General features: G+C 42.0%; 1 protein-coding gene across 7 annotated transcripts in view; it reads right to left on the reverse strand.

The window, feature by feature from the left end:
• The window catches only part of EPB41L4A (erythrocyte membrane protein band 4.1 like 4A), a 260985-nt gene extending 239668 nt beyond the window's left edge, over nt 1-21317 (reverse strand). For all 7 annotated transcript variants that reach the window (XR_013333475.1, XM_077757185.1, XM_077757184.1 and 4 more), the window contains exons 1-2: nt 21188-21317; nt 20378-20800 (exon numbers count right to left, since the gene is read on the reverse strand). Coding sequence is in view for 6 of the 7 variants with exons in the window: in XM_077757185.1 (XP_077613311.1) it covers nt 20378-20476 (99 nt within the window). In the remaining variant the exon portion in view is untranslated. The remainder of the gene's footprint in view (nt 1-20377; nt 20801-21187) is intronic.
• Between the last annotated feature and the right edge of the window lie 6 nt (nt 21318-21323).

Consider the following 21323-nt stretch of genomic DNA (forward strand, 5'->3'; position numbering starts at 1 on the left):
TCTGTATATCTAAAGCCCACTTATCCTTAAAAGTAAAATTCAAAATTCAAGACGCACTTCTCCATGAGACCTTCATGTTCCACACCGCAACGTCTCACTTCCAGTCCTTGTCTACATTTAACTGTTCTCTTATAATTTCACATATGTTCATTTTGTATCCCCCACAACTGGCTGGAAAGTTATTAACATTTACTAGATGTCACTGGATGTCAGGCATTCCATGAAATATAAAACCTCTGGGTACGGGGGCACCTGGGTGGCTCAGTTAAGCATCCAACTCTTAATTTCAGCTCACGTCATGATCTCATGGTTTGTGAGATCAAGCCCCACCTCGGGCTCTGAACTGACAGTGCAGAGCTACTTGGGATCCTGCCTCCCTCTCTCTGTCCCTCCTCCACCCTGCTCAAAATAAATACTTTTAAAAACATCTGGTACATGTAAATACTGTTAAAACTTCCACTAAATTACTGACTCAAATTTTCTTATGGGCAACCTTTAACTATGTATGGTCTTACTCAATGAAGCAGTCTTAAAGAAGAAAATAATAAATCAAGGAAAAAAGGGAAAAATTTTTAAATTATTTTTTAAGTTTATTTCTTTATATTAAGAGAGCATATGCTTGAGCGGGGAAGGGGCAGAGACAGAGGGAGACAGAGAATCCCAAGCAGGCTCCACACCATCAGTACAGAGCCTAATTTGGGGCTCAATCTCACAAACTATGAGATCATGACCTGAGCTGAAACCAAGAGTCAGATGCTTAACCAACTGAGTCAGCCAGGCGCCCCAGAAGTAATAAAAAAATGTTAAATGCTCATGAGTCCAAGAAAGAACAAACTGCTTCCTTCTCCTTTCCCTACCAAATCAATCATCCAAGTTGTTGAAAAAATGAAATTTAATTGATTTTCCTGGGCCCTGTCCACTTTAGGAGGGGAACTTAAAAAGCAAAGTAATCTGTGAAGCCTGAGTAATGAAAAGTTGACTGTTGCTCCAGACTACATAACCTACAGACATGATCTACAGGCTTGAAAACTAGCACCTGTCACCACAGCCACCTCAAACACAACTCGTCAGCCTTTCAGAGCGAGAAGGAAAGTCAGCGATTTATCCTCATGTTCAAATGCTTGTATCCAACATACATTTAACATACTCCTTACCCAGGATCTGCAGGATCCTTTCCTATCTCTTATTCAGTTAAGAACTAGCAGCTCCTGCATAAGAGGAAACTGTTTCTCAGTTGAGCTTGTCTCCCTAATTTTGAAGATTTTTTTTTAACATTTATTTATTTTTGAGAGGCAAAGAGAGACAGAATGTGAGCAGGGGAGGGGCAGAGACAGAGAGGGAAACATAGAATCTGAAGTGAGCTCCAGGCTCTGAGTTGTCAGCATAGAGCCCAACAGGGGGCTTGAACCCATGAACTGTGAAATTATGAGCTGAAGCAAAGTCAGATGCTTAACCAACTGAGCCACCCAGGGGCCCCTGAAGAATATTTTTTTTTTTTTTACAAATAGTTTATTGTCAAATTAGTTTCCCCATAACACTCAGTGCTCATCCCCACAAGTGTCCTCCTCCATGCCCATCCCCCCCTCCCCCCCACATCCATCAGTCCTCAGTGTTTGTCAGCATTCAAGAGTCTCTCATGGTTTGCCTCTCTCCCTGTCCGCCACCATTTCCGCCCTTCTTCTCCCCCTTGTTCCTCCGTCAAGTTCCTCCTAATCCTCCTATACGTGCAAACATATGATATTTGTCCTTCTCTGCCTGACTTATATCGCTCAGCATAACACCCTCAAGGTCCATCCATGTTGCTACACATGGCTGAAGAATATTTTTTTAATGTTATCCCCGCATGCAGGGACACAACCAAAAACAACCAGACTCATGCACTAGCAAATGTACATGTGGATTATATATGCTATATTCTCAGCCCAAACGTTTTAAGGGTATGTGTAAAATCTATCAGTAAGCATTATATAAAATTACAAATGTTTCCAAATATTTGGGTTCTCACTGGCTCTTACTCCCTTTTCTGCCTGCACTAGGAATCGAACACAAAAAATATAGCCAAAGTGACCCAAGCAGTGCCCATGAATCTTCGATGGAGAAAAGACTAGCCAAAATGAGAGCCAAGCTCTTTGACAAATACATACAATGAGACTCAAAATATTCCAGTCAGCTTAAGCCATCTTAGCTCATCATTCTTGGTCGAACATGCTTAGAAAACTAACAACTCAGTATGTCTAATAAGCCATGGATTCCATTCAGAGCGGCAGAATTTATTAAGCATGGGGGGAAATGGTCACTTTGTTGTCACTTTACTACCCCCACCTCGGGCAGAAAGCACAAAATTATCCAACCATTTGAGGACAAAGGGAGAACCATACACTAATAAAGCCAAATAGAGACATGCCTGCTTTCTGCTTGTGCTGAAAACCACAGCACTCTTTGTTGGGAACATGGCTTTGGCCAACTCAGCAGTGACTGTGGCAATGGGAACAGCACATGCAAGACCCAGGAGACTGTAAGCAATTTAGCACATAAAAATCACCACCCTTCCCCTAGGGGAAAAAAACCTTATGTCTTTTTCAACTTGTCAATGACACCAGATGGGAAGCATTTTAAAACATGAATGAATTTACAATGAAAATTTTCAGAAAAATAATTTTTTGAAAAGCAAGTTATACCTTATTGAATACACACACCTGTTTTCGGTTGCCCTGATTTTCATACTTAAAAATATATATATATTGTTTCAGGACATAAATACTGCTCATCATTTGAAAACAATATTTTAAAGGAAAATAAATGGTTTCCAAGAGAGCAGTTAGTCATATATTTACTCTTAAACACAAGTGACACAAATATTAAAATGGTACTTAAATGTTAGGTCACTTATTTTTTTCCTTCTGAAGGACGTGTATATGTGCACATATGCACACATGTGGTTCAGCATTTTCAAGCAGGAGAAAAACTCAATATTTTTAACCTGAAAGCATACAAAGTGCCCAAGTTTTTTCACCCCAACTCACAGAACCTAAGGGGACTGATCTGCTCGCAGCCTACCGTCTAGTTTCCTTTACAGCCATTCTTTGGGAGTCCCCATCATGCCTGTGTCAATACTATGCTTCCATGACATTGTCACAGCCTTCTCTCCCTGGGTGCATGTAATGGCTTAAGCAATCAAAGGAAAAGTTCTTCAAGGTTGATGGGACAAAAAATTCTAGAAAATAATTATTTAAGTTCTCATGATCCTCAGTATAAGGCTATTAAGATTCTTACAAAGGCTAAATTGTAATAAACTCAATTGTCATCACTGAAATTCACAAAAAAATTGCAAGTCTTCAGTTTTGACTCGTTATTTTAGTCCTACAAAGAATGTTAATGAGGAAATCCTGCCAGATTTCCAAACCGAAGCCTCATTTTTGAAACACATCTTCATCAAGTGATTAAGATTATCTAAACTGAACTTAACTCTTCATGCTTGGGTAGGCAAACTGACTACTACGTTACCAACAATCCAACAGGATTTATTTTCAGCTATGACCTTCAGAAGTCTGAAAAGCTGTACATGAAGATCAAAAAAAAGAGAAGGGGTGGGAAGAAAGGTGGTAGTTGTTTTCAAAGTGATCTCTGTCCAACCCAATAAATCAGTTTCCTAGTCAGCAAACGAAAATACAAATAATGAAAAGCCTTTTCAGGGAAACTATAATTTGACTCATTGTTTAGAACTGTCTAAAGACAGTCTGAGTCATCATTTCACTTCTTTTTAATCTCCCATTAGGATTAGCACTATATGGCTACATATTAATAACAGCTAATACTTATTTGGTATTTCTCCTGTTATCATAAGCCCTTCCATGGATTATTTCACTCGAACCTTATAACCACCTATGAAGTAGGTAGAATTACTATCTTCACTTCACTGATGATGAAACCGAGGCACAGAGTTAAATAATTTGCCAAAGTTCACTAGTTAGCAAATTAACGTAACTCCCATAACATGTTAGAATTTTGCAAGAGTTTTTTCAGCCATTATCCCCTTTGAACCTCACAATGCTTGTACATTGATGGGATAACAGAGCATCAGTTTAATCTTACAAATGAAAAACTAGAGCTCCAAAACACTGGCTTTTCCAAGCCAAGAAATGAAAGAGATGCAACAGAAATCCAGGTTTTCCGAGTCTGTATTCTTTCCTTCTCCCCCTACACAAGCTGCCTTTTTTCTTGGAGACACTCAATAAAAATATTTTCATCAAGCTCCGATTACTTCTCAAAGTAAAATTCTAGATTTCTCAAAGCATAATTCTAGCTCCAGATGGTTACAGTGACATCTAATTCACCCTTTTATCGCCAGCATCAAGTACAGTGCCTAGCATGCAGTAGACTGAGTCTGAGTACTCTCAGAAACCCTTCTTCCTCCACCAAATTTATTCCTCTGTGTTCATGCTACCTTGTCTCCCTAAACTGGCTTCAGAAGCACAGTCCATCCTCACATCCTTTGAGGAGACCAAAGTCTATAAAGAAGTACACAATCTCTTTTTCCATAATCCAAAACCCAAAAAGCTATGAAAACTCTACATTTTAATGCCAAAACCCATTTGATGACTATGGTAATGCACCTTCAAGATGGCTCCCAGGGACTCCTGTCCCCTCACAATAGTCACACTCTTAAACTGTCTCCTCTCACACCAAGGTTGGTTGATGTGACCAACAGAGTATTGCAAAAGTAAGAGGATGTTAAAAGTGGTTTCTATCCTGGGCTTTCTCTCTCTCTAGGATCCCTTGCTCTGGAAGGAAGCCAGCCGCCGTGCTGCAAGAACACTCGGGAGCCAATGCAGAGCCCCATGTGGTGAGGCGCTGAGACGTGCCAACATGCACGTGAGTGAGCCTGGAAGCAGCTCCACCATCCCAAGATGACTGATGATGAGTACAACCTCATGAGAGACCTTGAACCTGAATTATTCAGATAAGCCGCTCCTGGATTCCAGATCCACAGAATCTGTAGGTGATAAATGTTTGTTCTTTAAGCTGCTAACTTTTGGGTGTAACAATGCCACACAGCAATAGGTAACTAACACAGGGACAAAATCTGTTATACGCTGGCATAAGGCTAGAGTCTCTATTTATGACACCCCCCCCCCACACACACACACACATCTTCTTATCGTGAATATCCAGAAGATAAGCTGCACAAATGTTAACGTGCTTCTTTTATGAGGGCCACTCCAGACCTGGCCAGGGATGATGCCAAATACGTGGTATATACACCATATCACTTGGCTGGAATCTGAAAAATTTTAAATCTTGAAACACCTCTGGTCCCAAAGGTTTCAGGTGAGGTACTGTGAACCTGTAATCACTTTTTCTAAAACCTCTTTCTTTATTAACCCCACCCTGGCATTTTAGAAACGTGATTTCTTATAAGAATTTCTTTACCTCTTTGAATCTCCACCTCATAACTCAACACTTGTTTACAAATTGTCTTTTTTGGGGTCTGTTGCTTTGTAAGTTAATGTTCATTTTTCCGCCTTCAACTTAAACTTCTTACAGTAGACCTCCCTCTACTTTATTATCCCTGCCAGAAATCCTGGATTCTCCTGGGCACACAACAAGCTCTGAATGAATTCTCATAGAATTGAGTTCTCAAAGCCACACCGACAATTACAGACACACGGTATTAGTGCAGACCCCCCTTTACCCTCACACTCAAAAACCTATTTATCTTCAAATAACTGCCCCAGAACATGATGTAAAAACAGTGCCTGAAAGAAAAAAAAAATGCTGGCTCTCTGAGGAATTCTGGAAAATCTGCACATCCTCTAAGTGCCCTTGTAAACAGCTGCAGATGCATGAAATAATCGTTATCAAGGGAAAAGATCTATTAGCCTCCTGATGATTGGCCCATCTGAAACCTTTCAAAGAAAGAGCAATTTTACCTTTCTGCTCTCCTCCCTTACACCCACCCTCCAGCAGTAAGAAGGGTCGCTAATCAGTTTTTAATTTTCTTTCCTGAAGAGATATTCAGAATGGAGCTGTAAGAACTCAGGACAAAGCGTTACAAAATAAAGACCAAGGAAGAACTCTAGACCTTTTAGATAAATAAGCATTTTTTAAGCCAAAATAACTAAAATGCAAAGTAGTAAGCGGCACTCTGAAAAGAAATTCCATGTAAGCAAACTCTTTTCTTTTTTTTTTTGAATTTGTGAATGTTTATTTATTTAAAACTCACATACTATTGGGTAACATGTACATCTTTTTTTTTTTTTTTAATAGTTTATTGTCAAATTAGTTTCCACATAACACTCAGTGCTCATCCCCACAAGTGTCCTCCTCCATACCCATCCCCCCGCCCCCCACATCCATCAGTCCTCAGTTTTTGTCAGCATTCAAGAGTCTCTCATGGTTTGCTTCTCTCCCTTTCCCCCACCATTTCCGCCCTTCTTCTCCCCCTTGTTCCTCCGTCAAGTTCCTCCTAATCCTCCTATACGTGCAAACATATGATATTTGTCCTTCTCTGCCTGACTTATTTCGCTCAGCATAACACCCTCAAGGTCCATCCATGTTGCTACACATGGCCAGATTTCATTGTTTCTCATTGCCATGTAGTATTCCATGGTATAGATAAACCACATCTTCTTGATCCATTCATCTGTTGATGGACACTTAGGCTCTTTCCATGAAGCAAACTCTTTTCTAAACTGGGGGGGAAAAAAAAGATTCCTTGAGACAAAAGGGTCTCTCCTTCTTATAACCTACCTGAAAAGAGAGCCACAAATCCACATGCCAGGACTGCAGAAGGAAATCAGGCCAGACCGTAGGCCTATAAAGATTTAATTTAAGGAGGAGGGTAGAGGGAGGGGCTGGGAACATGTGGGAGGAGATGGGATTGGCAGTAAACTTAAGTGATTTTCAATCAGCTCTGACCCCTTCCTTTATAATCAGCTCCCAGCCCTTCCCTCCTTGCATGCAGCAAAGAAACTGAGAAAATGACCAGATGGGAAACCAGGAGACAGGGTTCTTGGACCCTATGCTGGGCTCTGGCAAATCACCCCTCATTGGGCCCCTGTTCCCTCGCCTAGAGAATCAGAGGACTGGGTGGGACAATTCAGAATGTCCATGTCAGTGCTCTCTATTCTAAGTGAAACCCAGTCTGTTGTAATTCACACCATCTCTTACACATTCTCCCCCTGGTGTCTGCAGTGTTTTGTGGCAGCATCTTGGGGCTGCATGAAGTGAGGCCATGTGACCACACACAGGTTAGGTGCAGCGAATCAGGTGAAAAGAAAGAGTGGCTGGCAGAAAAGAACAAGGACAGGCAGAAACGAGTTTGTATAATAGATCTGCTCTGCTATGGCATTATCTAGATTCTAGACACTGGAGATGTTCTTCACCAAGGGAATTGCCTATCGCCAGCATATCTGTTGGGATTTTTCAAGTGTTTGAATACTACCAACTTTCAAATTGTGCGTTCCACACACAACTCTAAAGCGTACCTGATGCCAGTTTCAATACCACTAAGATTTGCTACAATTGTCCTCAGTCGTGGGGTATGTTACTCTAATTCCAAAAAGCCATAGTTCCTTCCTAGGCTTGAACCTGCAATCCTGCTAGGAATCCTGGAAGTTCAGGGTTAAAAGGAAGTCACAAGGGTAGGGGAGGGTATGTGTGTTCAGAAGTAATTCTTCTAGGGGCGCCTGGGTGGCTTAGTCGGTTAAGCGTCCGACTTTCACTTAGGTCATGATCTCGTGGTTCGTGGGCTCAAGCCCCGCGTCCGGCTCTGTGCTGACTGCCAGCTCGGAGCCTGGAGCCTGTTTCGGAGTCTGTGGCTCCCTCTCTCTCTGACCCTCCCCTGCTCACGCTGTCTCTCTCTCTCCTAGAAATAAATAAAACATTAAAAAATTTTTTTAAAAAAGAATATTTAAAAAAAAGAAGTAATTCTTCTAACCATCTACATCATATTCTTAGAAGGAAACCTTGTAGAGCACGCTGCTCAGGACAAATTTCTAGCAATTTCTCACTATATTTCAAGGTAACAGATAAAATCCACATACCTATTTAAATATTAAGTCATCTAACAGGATACACCTTCACCTATCAAAACTAACAAAATTGGGGCACCTGAATGGTTCAGTCAGTTAAGAAGCTGACTCTTGATTTCAACTCATGGTTCATGAGTTTGAGCCCCATGTCAGGCTTCACACTGACAGCGCAGAGCCTACTTGAGATTCTCTCTCTGCCTCTCCCCCACATCACACATGCCTGAACTCGCTCTTTTTCTCTCTCTCTCTCAAAATGAATAAACTTTAAAAAACTAACATAATTCTTCATAAAACATCCAAATGCCCTTTTTCTAGCCCTCTATCAAGTGGTTTACAGAAAGAGTATATAAGAATCAAAGGCAAATCCTTTATACACAATGTAAATACCAATAGTCAAAGGCTGCACAGAACAGTTTTTGGAAATCTAAATAGTCAACGAAGCTTTCAAGTTATAAAAGCAGTAGCTGTAACTTCGCTAAAACAATCCTTCTGTCAGCTCTTCAAATTCAACAAATATTTACTGAGTACCACCATGTGCCTGACACTCTTCCAGGTTCCTGAGGGTTTTATAGTGGATAAAACAGACAATGTTTCACTGTCCACAGGAAGTTTACAGGATATTTTTCCAAGTATTATCTATCAAATTTCTTTTGAAGGGAGTTCTCTGTGCCTCTTGGCCTTAGATGCCTGCTTCCTTCCCCAAATTAAGCAAGTTCTCTATAATTTGTTCAAATAAACCTTCTGTCCTTTTCTCTCACTCTTCTGGAACTCCTATGATATGGGTATTATTTTGTTTCATGGAATCACTTAGCTCTCTAATTCCCTCCTCATGGTCTAGTAATTTCCTTTCCCTCTTTTTTTCAGCTTCATCATTTTCCATACTTTTATCTTCTATTTCAGCTATTAATCTCCTCTGCTTCTTCCATCCTCGCTGCCACTGTATATAGTTTATTTTGCATCTCATTTATAGCATTTCTTAATTTTTTGTGACTATTTCTTAGGTCTCTGATCTCTGCAGCAATAGATTTTCTGCTGTCTTCTATGTTTTTCTCAAGACTGCTATTAGTCTTATGAGTGTTACTCTAAATTCTTATTCAGATACATTATTTATATCTGTTTTGACCAATTCTCTGGCTATCATTTCTTCCTGGATTTTCTTTTGAGGAGAATTCTTCCATTTCATCATTTGGCTAGGTTTCTGTCTTTCAGGTGTTTTAATTGCTTGTTACGTGTCCTGCACCTTCGAGTACTGTAAAAGGGGTTATACACTGTCCAGCACCTGGAACTTCAGGAAGTGTTTTTGGAGTGTGTTGCATGCTCTCTATTGCTGTGTTTCCACTACTCTATCCCACTGGTCAGTCCTCTGCACATATCAAATTTGCTTTAGCCCGGACTTTGCTAGATGACAAACACCTACCTTACTAAGGAATTAATAAAGTAAGATGCATGAAAACAGGCATGTACATCAGTAGAATAGAATTGACAGTCTAGAAATTCATCTCCACTTTTACTGTCAATTGATTTTTTTTCTAATAGTACCAAGACAATTCAATAAGAAAAAATAACCTTTCCAAATGAGCTAGGACAACTGGATATCCACAGATCTAGCTAGATCTATGAATCATGAACCTAAATATAAGAACTAAGGCTATAAAAGTCTTAGAAGAAAACACATGAGTAAATCTTCATGACCTTGCATCAGGTGATAGTGTCTCAGATATGACTCCAAAAGCACAGGAAACAAAAGAAAAAATAAATTGGGCTCCACCAAAATTAAAAGCTCTTGTACATGAAAGGACAAGAAAGTAAGTCAAAAGTAAAACAAAAACCCACAGAACGAGAGAAAACATTTCTAAACTAAGTATCTGATAAGAGACTTGTATAAAAAACATATATTATCTTTAAAAAAAACTTTATACTCAATATTAAAAAGACCACCCAAATTTTAAAACTTGGCAAAGAATGGACATTTCTCCAAGGAAGATATACAAATGGTCAATAAGCACATAAAAAGATGCCCAACTTCATTATTCATCAGGAAAATACAAATCAAAACCACAAGGGGGTAACACTTAACATCCAATAGGATAGTTACAATCAAAAAGACACCAACAAGTGTTGGTGAGAATGTGGAGAAATCCAGAACCTTATATATTGCTGGTAGGAATGTAAAATGGCACAGCCATTATGGAGAACAGTTTGGCAGTTCTTCACAAATGTTACACCCAGCAATTCTACTCCTAGATATACACTCAAGAGAAATTAAAACATATGTCCACATAAAAGCTTGAACATGAATCTTCTCAGCAACTTTATTATACTAGCCAAAGTCCATCAACTAATGAATGGATAGAGCATACCCATACAGTAGAATGTTACTCAGCAATAAAATGGCATGAAATGATACATTAGGATGAACCTTAAAAACATTATGCAAAGTGAAGGAAGCCAGTCACAAAAGACCATATATTACATGAACCCATTTCTATGAAATGTCCAGAGTATGCAAATCAACAGGGACAGAAAGATTAGTAATTGCCTAGCTGTAAGGGGGAGGGGGGTGAGGGTGGGAAGATTAGAAAGAAATATGGAGTGGACTGCTACTAGTATGAGGTTTCTTTCTGGAGTGATGAAATGTTCAAAAATTGATTGTGGTAACGGTTGCACAACTCTGTGGATATATGAACTGCACACTTTAAATAGGTGAATTATATAGTGTGTGATTTATATCCTAAAACTCATTAAAAAAAACTTAAATTAAGAAATTATGGAGTCAAGCAGGTACACTATATGTACCCAGGGAAGGAATTTAAACCTGAGCTCTAGAGGTCAAGGTGAGAAAGACCACCCTGCAGCCAGTCACAAGGGGTTAATGCTGGAGACAAGACAGTGGTGAGAAGGTTATTGTAACTATCCAGTTGACAACTGAGAAGGGTCTAAACTAGGGCAGGAGCAATGTGAGGAGGAGAAACAGGTCTGAAAGATGTTCTGGAGGTGGGAATTCCAATGCCTGGATGGATGTGGAAATTTAAGGAGAGCACGTGTGCCAGAATCCTGACTCAAAGGATAGAGTAAACACTATAGTGGCCAACAGTACCCATAACTCCCTCCTTCCTTCCTGACTGGGCCTCTCCCCCATGAGGTCACTTACCTCAGGGAAACTGATTCTACCCCACCCGGCCCTATGGAGGATATGGCCCCTCAAAGGTTATCCCATTGCCATTATTGCTCAAGAATGACCACAAAACTCCTTCTGCTAAAAAGACACAAGAGAAAGTCTGCTGGGGGACTTCTGGAAGAAGTGCCTTCTCCTAAAGGATAGGCTACCTCTACTCCTATCTCACATACTGCCATGTACGATTATCATCACCACAAACATCTGCTACTATCTGCAGATGACACGTCCTCCCAAGATGTCAGAGCACAGAGAGAAGCTGGGACCCTGATGTCACCAACCCACCCTCAACTCCTCTCCTTGCCCCCCAGATTCCCTGTTAGGTGAGCAAACACATTTCCTCTCAGTTTGCAATGGGATCTCTGTAACAAGAAACTAAAGCATCTTAACTGGTAAAGACCAAGTGTGGTCTCATTCACCAAACTAGGCAGCACAGAAGGAGCAGGGCTGGAGGGAGCAGAGCGGTGGTGATGATGGGTGTAAGCACCTAGTGTGATGCCCACTGAAGTAAAATCAGGTGAGAGGAGGGAGGTCTGGCCTAGGGGTATGGACACAGAGTTTCAGCCTTCCAGTGGTAGCTGAGGCAATACGAGTAGAAAGAGATCTGACAGATCACTGGTATCTATAAATTCGGACCACGCTATTCCCCAATTTCTAACCACCATCCACACCCCTCAGAGAGCCAGCATCACTTTGGGCAGGAACAGGGGGTTAGATACCACAAACTGGAATTCAGAAATAAATTTATTAGCAAATAATAGACCATGCATAATAATAACTATCATTTATTGAGCACATTTTAATCCTATGTGCCTAAAATTTTTTCTCAAATTCTTACAGTCATCCAGCAGCTATCATGCCTCCCAGCTTACAGATGAGGAAACAGAGCCTCGTTCCAGGGAAGAGTTACGCGGCCAGTCACAGGGCAGAGCAGGGTTTGAACATAGGGTGGGGGTGGGGAGAAGGGAGAGGCTGAAGGTGGTCACACAGCATCCAGGTTAGAAGCCTGGTTCAGGTGTGACACGTGAGGGCCGTGACTATGCTGGGAGCAGTGAGAATGAGAAAAACCAATTTTGACAAGTGACATTTAAGGTGGCAGAGGCTCCAAGACTGCCTCTCAGACTCACTTCTGAATGAAGACCAAGGTGGGACCCGAATCTCAAACAGTCTTTGTGGGCTGGCCCAGGAACCTGACCCTCGCTACGGCCCATTTGTCTGGAAAGCTGTATTCTGGGACACCACTGCAACAACGTTGGGGACCTCTGGCATCATTAACTGTGCTTTCTCAGGTGCTCACAAACGTCATTTCCAAACAGTCTGTTCCTACATTTGGTTCTCAGTTTGGTCTTGGTCAGCTAATTCCTCCCCCACCATCTGACCTTTTGGTTATTGTCCATGGGGGCTAGGGCTCAGCACTTCTTGGTCTGCCTTGCCTACAGCCATCTCCCTTGTCCTTAGTTCCTCTTGGCATGTCAATACCCTCGAAAACAAACTTCTCACACATTTGGAAGCCACTGCTAGGCCCTTTCAGGTCTTCAGCAATCATTAGGAAAGCCTCTGAGGGAGCCATCTCAGCCTTTGGGGAATCTCCTAGCTAAGTGTTTAGTAAGAGTAATGGACTAACAATAGGCAACACTAAGGAACAGTGGCTGTTCCACTTTAAAAAAAAAAACAAAGCAAAAAATCAAGAACTACATACATAGCTGAGAGGGCACAGGAATTCAATCTACATTTTTTAGAACATTTTAGGTACAGACTCACCAAAGTGTAGTTAACAGGCCTTTCAAGTCACATACTAAACTGGCTGGTTCCTGACCTTAACACACCTAGGCTATACCTAAACAAGTGATGCCTGGTTAATCTTAATACGTAAAGCTTAGAAACACATCTTGTGATGTGGAAGAAAATGGCAGTTACTCATTACAACCCAAAGCAGGCTGATGAGGAGTGTTAGGTATGACCTATACTTGAGGCTGAAATATTGGAGACAGTGCTCAGCCAAAGCAGTCAATCCCAGAGAAGCTGGAGGGGCATGGTAAATCTGACCTCCGACTTGTCATGTTTATACCTGGTCTGCAGAAAAACACTGTGTACAGGAATGAAAACCTCAGCATTTGTCATAAAAACCCAATATTTGGGGTGCCTGGGTGGCTCAGTCAGTTGAGTGTCTTACTCCTGACTTTGGCTCAGGTCGTGATCTCACACGACCTGTATCGGGCTCTGGGCTCTGCCCATGGGGCCTGCTTGGGATTCCCTCTCTCTCCCTCCTCTGCCCCTCCCCTGCTTGCTCTCTCTCTCTCAAAATAAATAAAACATTTTAAAAAACCTAATATTTGACTTATTGACACCATCTGTGCCAGTAAGCCTTAGAGTGGTGTCAGATGAGGTTTATGTGGCTTCAAGGGTATAACAGGTGGTACGGCAAGATTAAAAATTACAGGGGCCCCTGATTGTGTAAACCCACACCGTGCAACCAACTATGTCCTCACATGGCTTACAGGATAGGGGACAAGAAAAAGTAACTGATGTGTGAGAATCTATCTTCCACTCTCAAAACATGCCCCTCTTCCAAAAGACTCTCAAGTTGGAAGCAGAAAGTTGAGGTGTTTTTTTTTTTAATTTTTTATTTATTTCTAGGAGAGAGAGAGAGAGACAGCATGAGCAGGGGAGGGCCAGAGAGAGAGGGAGTCACAGACTGAAACAGGCTCCAGGCTCCGAGCTGGCAGTCAGCACAGAGCCCGACGTGGGGCCTGAACCCACGAACCGTGAGATCATGACCTAAGCGAAAGTCGGACGCTCAACCGACCAAGCCACCCAGGCGCCCCAGAAAGTTGAGTTTTTTAAAAATAAAGAGAGACAGAAAGACATAACACTAACCTCTATGATACAAAAAGGGAATGATTTGGATTTTCTGAAAAGGCCGCTCATCAGCTGTTGAGTGTGCTGCATGCATTCAGTCCACTGCACCATCTCATTTTCCACCCATTATCAATATAAAAATTAGAGTACCTTGGCAACAGACTTTTCACAGGAAGGTTTACTTTATTCTGGGATCTTTTCTAGTAGAAATAAAATGGCAAAGGAAACTCATTATCCATAAGATTTCAATGTGCTCTGTTCCAGCTGTAACACTCCTTTCAACCCTCTATTCAAATGACAGTTAATAAGCATCTACCGCATGAAGTGTATAGCTCTAGCTGCTAGGGGACCACAGACAGGTAGCTCATAGACTACTGGAGAAGACAGATATATCCAGAAATAATGTGTGCAATGCAGTAAGAGCTGTTACAGGGCTTATGTGAGGCCAGGACTAGCACTTAAGTCTCCCTGGTCAGCCTGGTCAAGTTGAAGGCTTCCTGGCAAGTGGGACACTTGATTCAAGTTTTAAAGGATGAATCCAGAGGAGTGTATACTTAGGGAAAGGTAAAAGGGCACACCACTCATTAGAAATCCAATGTCTTGAAAGGCAAGAGAGTCTGGTACATATGGAAAAGTGAGCATTTCTGTGTACCCACAGAGCAAGTCATTTAGGTAGGCATGCAGAACTGCTAAAGGTCTAGCTGAGGTAGGGTGCTAATGTCAACAATGAAGTTTGGGATTTATGTGTTTTGCCCATCAGGAGACATTTGGCAACAGCTGGGGATATTTTTGGTTCTCATGAATGGGCAAGAGTTGCTACAGGCATCTAGTGGGTAGAGGCTAGGAATACAGTTATCCCACAGTGGACAAGAAAACCTCCCACAACAAAGAACTGTCTAGTCCTACACTGAGATACAAGTTGACACAAACTATCAGAGAAGAGTTTCCCATTTTCTTTGTAAGTGTCTTAATAAAAATAACAAACTGCTGTCCATGTGGCTGATCGAAAGAAGAGTCTGGATGTTTGTATCTACAATTTAGATTTAAGTTTATCACCTGTGGTCAGGTGATAATTATTATCTGCTGTGGTCAGAATGCTGGTATGCCTCTAAAATCCATTATGTTGGAAACCTAACCCCTAAGGCATTAGGAGTTGGGGCCTTCAAAATTACTACTATTGCAGAAGAGGGCCAATAAAGCTCCCTAGCCCCTTCTGCCATGTGAGGATACACAACAAGTCTTTCACCCAGAAAAAAGCCCTCACCTGACCATCCCGGACTATGAGAAATAAATTTCTTTTGTTTATAAGCCACCCAGTCTATGGTACGTGTTATAGCAGCCCAAATGGGCAAAGACACCACCCACGCTCAAAAGCAACAACATTATTATTATTATCATCATCATCATCATTATTACTTTTAGTAGACTGTGTCCAACTTGGGGCTTGAACTCATGACTCCAAGATCAAGTCACAGGCTCCTACAACTGGGCCAGCCAGGTCCCCCCTAAAAGCTCTGCATTAGTTGAAGTTTAGTTCAAATCAGTTCAAGTTTAACATTACAGAATTCAAGAAAAATTATATTAAAAGGACTAAAAAAAAAGTGCGGTCCACCAAAAACCAAGAAAATTAGAAGCACTTGGAGAACAAAAGACATCAGCTGCTGGAAGTAACCAACAATGCTTCTCCCCTCAAATTACTTACAAATCACTTTCAAGCCATGGATGATAAATGCTATTTTCAACAATTTTTTTTCAAGGAAAAAAAACTTATTGGGGCGCCTGGGTGGCTCAGTTGGTTAAGCGTCCAACTTGGGCTCAGGTCATGATCTCACAGTTTGTGGTTCGAGCCCCGCGTCAGGCTGTGTGCTGCCCGCTCAGAACCTGGAGCCTGTCTTCAGATTCTGTGTCTCCCTCTCTCTCTGACCCTCCCCTGCTCATGCTATCTCTCTCTCTCTCTCTCAAAAATAAATAAAACATTAAAAAAAATTTTTTTAACTTATTATAAAATTGAGGGGGCGTTTACAGTTTGGGAATCCTGATAAGGTTGTACTGTAGAAACGAAATTTACTAAGAAAGTAGAACTTATGTACTCTCAACAATAACAAAACAGTAATTACGTGAGGTTAACGGATGTGTTCATTACCTCAGTGTTGCGATGGTGCGAATCCTTTCACAACTTATATTCTATCAAATCATGTTGTACACCTTAATTTCTATTTGTCAATGATACCTTAATAAAACTGAAAAAAAACTTTGAATCATTTTAAAAACAAAAAAGAGTTTTTCAAGGAGGATTTATGTAAGAGTTCATCTTAGATACAACATGGGCATCCTACTGGAATTTCAGAAACCAAGATGCAGTGTCAGTGAGGGGTACTTCTGACCCAGTCACATCTAATGTACCAACCAATTAAGACCCACAGCCAATCTCACATTAACAGTAATGTTGGCGTAAGATTACTTGCTTCAACTTACATTTATCGGGTCCCTGACTCTGTATCATACAAGGCTGATGTTAAAAGATACAAGTATTTCCCTATATACTTAAGATGATTTATGAAGAAGCACTACTGCTTTTCACAGTCTTCCCAATCTTCTTAGACGTTTTCCTCACCAGCCCAAATGGAATAAAAATTACAATTCTTGGTAACCGAGCGTCTCTACCTTCTGTTTTTCTAGTTTATTAGGAAGTTTCTGATAGAAGCATCAAAATTGACTCACAATACTCCCTCAGAAACCTCAGGATGATTAGGAGGGAACTTCATTTAAAAGTTAATGGGTAAACTGTACACTTCAACTGTGTGAGATTGCATATCTCAATAACGCCTTTAAAAAAAACTTAATGGTATTTCCATCTTGCTGTCATACTGGTTTCATTAATTTAGTCAAATACAACAAGGGAAAAATGAGCACCTCAATGTTTATTACATTACTGCTCAGAGCACAACAGCCTCGCTGAAACAAAAATATTAATCCAGTTCCTATTTGCAGCAGCAATTTTGAGGACTAAATTTATAATCAAACCTTGTGATGTGTTTTTCCCTGAAAATCTTTTGCTAATCAAATGTCAACTTATACCAGTAGTTTGAGTCACAATCCCATTTTGCTCTCTCAGAGAAAAGAAAGATCTCTACCTCCCCCAGCACAGAAAACGACCAAGGGATATAACAAAAGTTTCCCTAACAAACATTACTCAAAAAAACCAAAAGACCAACCACAGCAGAAATGCTTACTTAAATAAACAACAGAGATAGCAGCAGAGAACAAACAGCTAAAAGCTATTGTGTGGGGGTCAACACACCACCAACAGCTTTCAGTTTATATAAACCCAGGTTCTTAAATCTTGGAAAGGGCTCAACCTGCAAACTGCATGCCAAAGACTTCCTGCTTATCAAGATGAGGTTACCTCTAAAACAAGAAGCAAATTTCTACATAACGTTAGTATGAATACAAATATATTAGGTTTTATTTCTTTTTAACAGAAAATTATTTTCTATTTAAATGCTATTCATCTTGACATAAAAGATGTGCAACTATTGTCTCAAAGCTGAAGTGCCCTTCCATGGGGACAAACACATCAATTTTTTTTCTTGTCGATGAAAGACTTTGATCTAAGTTGCAGAAAATCACTTCATAACTAACCTCGTAATGTGGTGCTTAATAAACAAATCCAGAAAGTGTTTTTCAAAATGTCACACAGAAAAACGTTTTACCACACTTCTCTCATATTTCTTCTACTTAAATTTACTATGATTAATCTTTTTTAAACTCACAATGCATTATTATAACAGTAATACAAGTAAATTCTTAAGTGACTAAGAATCAGTAAAATTCCTTCCATGAAAGAATGAAATTGGTGCATAATTTTAATGCAAAATTAATGGTCTTCATTTCATTTGAGATAGAACATGGAAAAGGGTCACCTTAAATGTTAGGAAATAGCTTTTAAAAATAAAAAGATTTTTCTATTTTAATTTTAGGAGGGAAATGGGCGAAATGATGTCATATGCTTAATTTTGACTTTAATTAATGATAATAAAAGTTTTCAAGTGTGCTCTCCCGGGGGAAACACTGTAATAGTAGTTACTGGCTATTTCATTTACGTTTTAGTTTTACCATTTCACTCACAACTAAAGTAGGAATTAAAAAGAAAATGCCAAGTATGTACAGAATAATAATACACACATATCCATTCAACATTTGAATACCATCTATGTGTGAGATGCTGTTCGTACATTATTCCATTTATAAATACACATATGTGTTTAATTTAGTACATACCACAAGGAGATAGGTGCTTAACACATGCATTTAATGGTAGCCTGGAAGTTACAGATAATGTGGTTAACTTCAGCAGACAACATCTGTGTTACACATATGGCCATCAAAATAATTGTGGCATGCTTTTGTGACACTGAAAGAGGCCAAGCCTGTTGCAAAATGATTACTTCCAACAAAAGCCTGCTTAAATTATTGTTTAGTTAAATGGCATAGATCCAAAATAACAGCATTATAAAGTTTCTATTGCCTTTGAATCACTCACCAATTTTCAACATATTTGTAAAACAAGATAAGCACCATCAGGTTATAAAAAATAATTATGGATCAGGATTTTTTTATTCATGTTTCTTTGACAAAATTATTCCATTTGATCCCAAGTCTTGGCTGCTCTCTTGACAGAATAATGTACACGTTCCACAGCTGACAGGGATATGGCTTTCATGATTAAATAGGAAGCTCACACTCCAGATGACTTTATAGACTTTGCACTTCAGAAAGATTTCTTTGTTGTTTTAGTATCAGATCATCTATTATCTTTTTCTAATGGTTTCTTTCCCCAAGCCAAAGAGAATCTATGTATTATCAAAAATGTATGATATTTTTTATTTTTACCTATTTGCACAGTACACCAAAGAATGTTAAATCATCTTGAAAAGTTCTTTTCCTGATTTCATGGGGAGTGGGGGGGGGGTGCGGAACGTAAAGAAAAGGCGAAAATATAAAATATGAAACACCTTTTTCCAAGAGTCTTTTCCTGGCTTTTAAAGGAAACACCTAACGAGGACATGATTGACTTCTGCTTTTTATAATACTGGGAAACAATGCTCAAAACCTTTCCTAAAGGAAGGGTTAACTTTATCTTGCAGCTTTAAATGATAATTTTTGCCCCCCATCTCCTGCAGAAGAATGACACCTGTGAAACTAGAATTCTGTGCAGCAACAGTAACTCTGGTGTGCATAAAGCTATGTAAAAACTGATTCACAGAAGGAAATGCCCAGGGCCTACGCCATGAGGATTAACTTCTGACATACAAGACTAGAAGAGGGCACCGGTAGCTTGAACTTCTTTCTCAGACCTCCCGGATTACCGGCATGGAAGGTGGGGGACAATAGTGGGGGAGGGGAGGGCGGTAGCCTCTGACCAGTCTCAGCTGCTAACGTTATTTAAAAAGCTCCCATGATTTAAATATGGAGAAAGATAAACAAAACAAAACGTTCTGAATTCCGATCACCTTTGGGTAGCTACGTGGTTGCAAGAGCAAAACAAGCGCGCAGGCGCGTCGGTCAGGTTGTCAACCATAAACATAAGAACTCTTCAAAATTAAGGAAGTGGATCTCTGCAATTCCCCACAGCCTTTTTTTTTGGGGGGGGGGGGGAAGGGGATTCTCTAGGTTAATAGTAGTGATTGCATTGTAATGACCTACAGACAGACGCAAAGTTATTTACCGAGTCGCTTTGAGAGATGTTTACTTAAATGTGAGGATAAAACCAGTTCGCTTGTGGAACTGGAAATTATCTTCCGTCCAAACGTAGCATTACTCAACTACAAACCTAGGCAACACAATCCCAGCCACCCAGTAAATGTGTTTCTGCGAGTGAACCAGATTGCTTCCCCAATGACACTAACAGAAAAAAGCCTCAACAAAGCCACGGGAAATCGTGCCTTCGACACTGTACGCAGCCTGTATATTCAGGTCTGCGCCTCTTTGGAGCTGCGGGGGCCTTACACGCTTTGGGAAGAAACCGGTGCTGGGAAGAGTTCTGGTCTCAGTTGCAGGGCTGTGAGTTGCAGCTGAGAGCCGACGAGCGGACTGCCCTTTGAGATGTGCAACTTACTTCCCTTTACGAAGGGACCCGAAGTGAATCCACCCCGACACGTCCACGCGCAATCTGAGCGCAGGGCAGCTGCTTCCCACCGCGCAGAGAGCAGCCGCCGGCCGAGACCCGTGACAGCCCTCAGACAAAGCCTCGGACCCCTGAGCCCGCCCGGCTGCCGACGCCCGGAACACGCCCCCGCCCCGCGCCTACCTTGATGCCCTGCTGCTGGGTGGTGAGGGTTAACTTGGATTCATTCAGAAGCAAAACTTCGCAGTAAAATTCTTCCGGAACAGCGCAGAAGCAGCCCATGTCGGCTGTGGCCGTCTCCAGCCGGGAGAGAAAGCTGCGACCCAGGCGCCGAGCCGCCCCCTCCCCTCAAGCGCGAGGCATTAACGTATTGTCCGCGCCGTGGCCAGGGCGAGGGGACCGGTGCCCGGCGAGGTCCAGGGCCGCGAGGACGAGCCGCCCGGCGCAGGCTGGAGGCAAGAAGGGCGGAGAAGCCCGGGAGTCAGCGCCCGGGAGCCGCCGGGGAAGCGCCGGCGGAACTGAGCGCTGAGGGCGGCGGCGCGTCCCCGCGCATCCTGCGGCTCCGGCTCCTCCGAAGGCGGGGGCGCCGCGGCCCCTCCCGCAGTCCTGGGGACGACAAAAGTCGCCTGGCAATGGGGGCAAGAAGCGGGAAACGGGGGTATGCGAGCTCGAGGCCCTCCCCAGACGAGGAAACCGCTGGGAGCTGCGCAGCCCCCTCCGCCCGGCCGGAGTGCAACCGCGACACCCGGCCTCCTTCCCCTGCGGGGTGCCCTGAGGGCTCCCACTTCCAGCTCCGACCGCACCCCGCAGCCCCCAGTCTGGCCCGCCGATTGGGGAACCCTCGGCTGTTCCTTTGTGTCAGGGGTACCCGCGACGTCCCAGTCCCACTGCAGGGCCAGTGGCGAGGGTCGTCACTCAAGTCTGCCTCGGCCACCCCAAGCCTCGGGCACGCAGAACCCCGAGGAGTGTCGGAAAGGGCAGCGGGCTCCTTACCAAGAAGACCGGCGAGTGCAAGTCAGCTCGTGGCGGGACGCGGCTCCCGTCCGGGGACCGCGGAACTCATCACGGGGGGTTGTGTGTGGCTAAGTTGAAGCCGGTCCTGCGAGAACGTCTTGCTGTGGCGGCGGAG

Source organism: Crocuta crocuta, unplaced genomic scaffold (genome assembly GCF_008692635.1).
Source record: "Crocuta crocuta isolate KB4526 unplaced genomic scaffold, BGI_CrCroc_1.0 scaffold131, whole genome shotgun sequence".
NCBI classification, from domain to species: Eukaryota; Metazoa; Chordata; class Mammalia; order Carnivora; family Hyaenidae; genus Crocuta; species Crocuta crocuta.